At 62.9% G+C, this 1,701-nt stretch overlaps 1 protein-coding gene across 1 annotated transcript in view; it reads left to right on the top strand.

Annotated features, from left to right (window-relative positions):
* Window positions 1–610: 610 nt before the first annotated feature.
* LOC102241139 (secretoglobin family 1D member 2) overlaps window positions 611–1,701 on the top strand; it is a 2,582-nt gene continuing 1,491 nt past the window's right edge. Inside the window, exon 1 of the mRNA XM_005868110.2 lies at window positions 611–740. Within this exon, the coding sequence (XP_005868172.1) occupies window positions 686–740 (55 nt within the window). The 5' untranslated portion in view covers window positions 611–685. The remainder of the gene's footprint in view (window positions 741–1,701) is intronic.

Consider the following 1,701-nt stretch of genomic DNA (forward strand, 5'->3'; position numbering starts at 1 on the left):
GCCCGATGACCACAGGGGCCACCTCTGAACCGACAAGTGAAAGCGTCACCAGGACACTTGAGCGTTGATGGATCTGAAGTTGTGTGCATGGCTTTTCCACAGGCGCTCGAGTAGGAAGGTGGCAGTGGGAGGGTGGTCCTCCTCTTGGCTCTGTTTTCTCCGAGGAGGCGGACACCACGGACTTACTCCCTCCACTGCCCAAAGCAGCCCTGGCACAGCGGGCACCATTTTACCCTGAGGGTGCAGCCCAGCCACACTGAGAGCTCGTTCACTCAGGGTCACGCATCTCCCGCAGGAACATGTGCTGACCCTCTTCTAGTGCCAGGCCCTGGGCTGAGGGAAGAGCAAAGCGGACCCTGTCCGCACTGAAGGAGCTGAACCCCAGGGGCTCCCTCCACCGACGGGGCGCACACTGTGACCCTCCCACCTCAGGCGGTGCCGAGGGAGCCGTGCCCGGTGCCAGCAAGTCCCGCTCTGACCAAGTCCCCGGGCTGTGACGCTGATGGATGGCATCAGCCGTCCGTGAGGAAGGGTGGCTGGAAGCCAGGCCTTGTGACCTGCCCCGTCCCCTGTGGCAGGACCAGTGAGGCTCACGGGGTACAAATAGCCCTGGGCTCCCCAGGCTGCTCAGTCCAGCTCCTCAGCGCTCACGGTTTGCTCAGCTGAACGCTCAGCCGCAGGAACCATGAAGCTGGCCCTGTCTCTGCTGCTGGTCACTCTGGCCCTTTGCTGCTCTGATGGTGAGTGTCACGTCCACTCAGACACCATCAGCCGGGAAGGGCCCTTCTCTGGTCCCGGTGACTTACATGGGGAGGGGGGATGGGTCAGAATAAACCTTTCCTGCGCCCTGTGGACCAGCCCCCAACGCCCAGCACTTGGGGTGTCTGATCCCGGGGCTCTGGAACTTCTACAGAAATCCCCACAGGCAAGTGTGGGTGGTCCCGTGGGAGGCCCCACTCCTGCTTGGCCTGTGTCGCAGAAGCAGCAGGACAGAGTCACCTTCTTGTGAGTCAGGGTCCTGCCCCTGCAGCTCTGTGGCCTGGAACACAGGCTGCATCTCCCCAGGCCTCTCCTCCCTGGATCCCAGCGCCCAGGAGAGAAGCTGGGGCGATGGCGGAGAGGAGGTGGTCCGAGGCCACCCTGGTCGCACCGACGTCTCCTCACCAGGGTCTCTTAGGTGCCAGGTGAGCCCAAGCTGTTGGACTCCTAGGTTCAGACTCAGAGAATGTTCCAGCAGGAGAGGGCTCCGTTCAAGAGGAGCAGTGCCGCCTGAGGCTCAGAGTGGCCAGTGTCCACGTGGCTCTGAGACCCGACAGGCCCGCTGCTCCTCCTCCAGGGGCCCAGCCAGGACGTGTAGAGCCAGTGTGAGCGCTAGGGCCGCAACTGCCCTTTTTCCAGGTGAATGTGGCCAGTGGCCAGCAATGCTGGGCGTGTCCTCACGCCCTCGGGGCTGAGCCAAGTCCTTTTGAGTCTCTTTCATCTGAACTTCTGAACCCGGTCCTCTCTCCTCGTGTGACCTCTGACCTGACCCTCCACTTCCCTGCAGACCGGCTGTCTCGCAGGTGGGAGGGGCCTGGTGGGCACAGTCCCAGCTGCAGGCGCTGGCAGAGGCCTGAGGGTGGAGATGGAGAATCCAGACCCGAAAGTGGTTCCTGCAGGTCTCAGCACAACCCACTGGGTGGAAAGTCAGCCCAGTCCCTG

Source organism: Myotis brandtii, unplaced genomic scaffold (genome assembly GCF_000412655.1).
Source record: "Myotis brandtii unplaced genomic scaffold, ASM41265v1 scaffold2603, whole genome shotgun sequence".
NCBI lineage: Eukaryota > Metazoa > Chordata > Mammalia > Chiroptera > Vespertilionidae > Myotis > Myotis brandtii.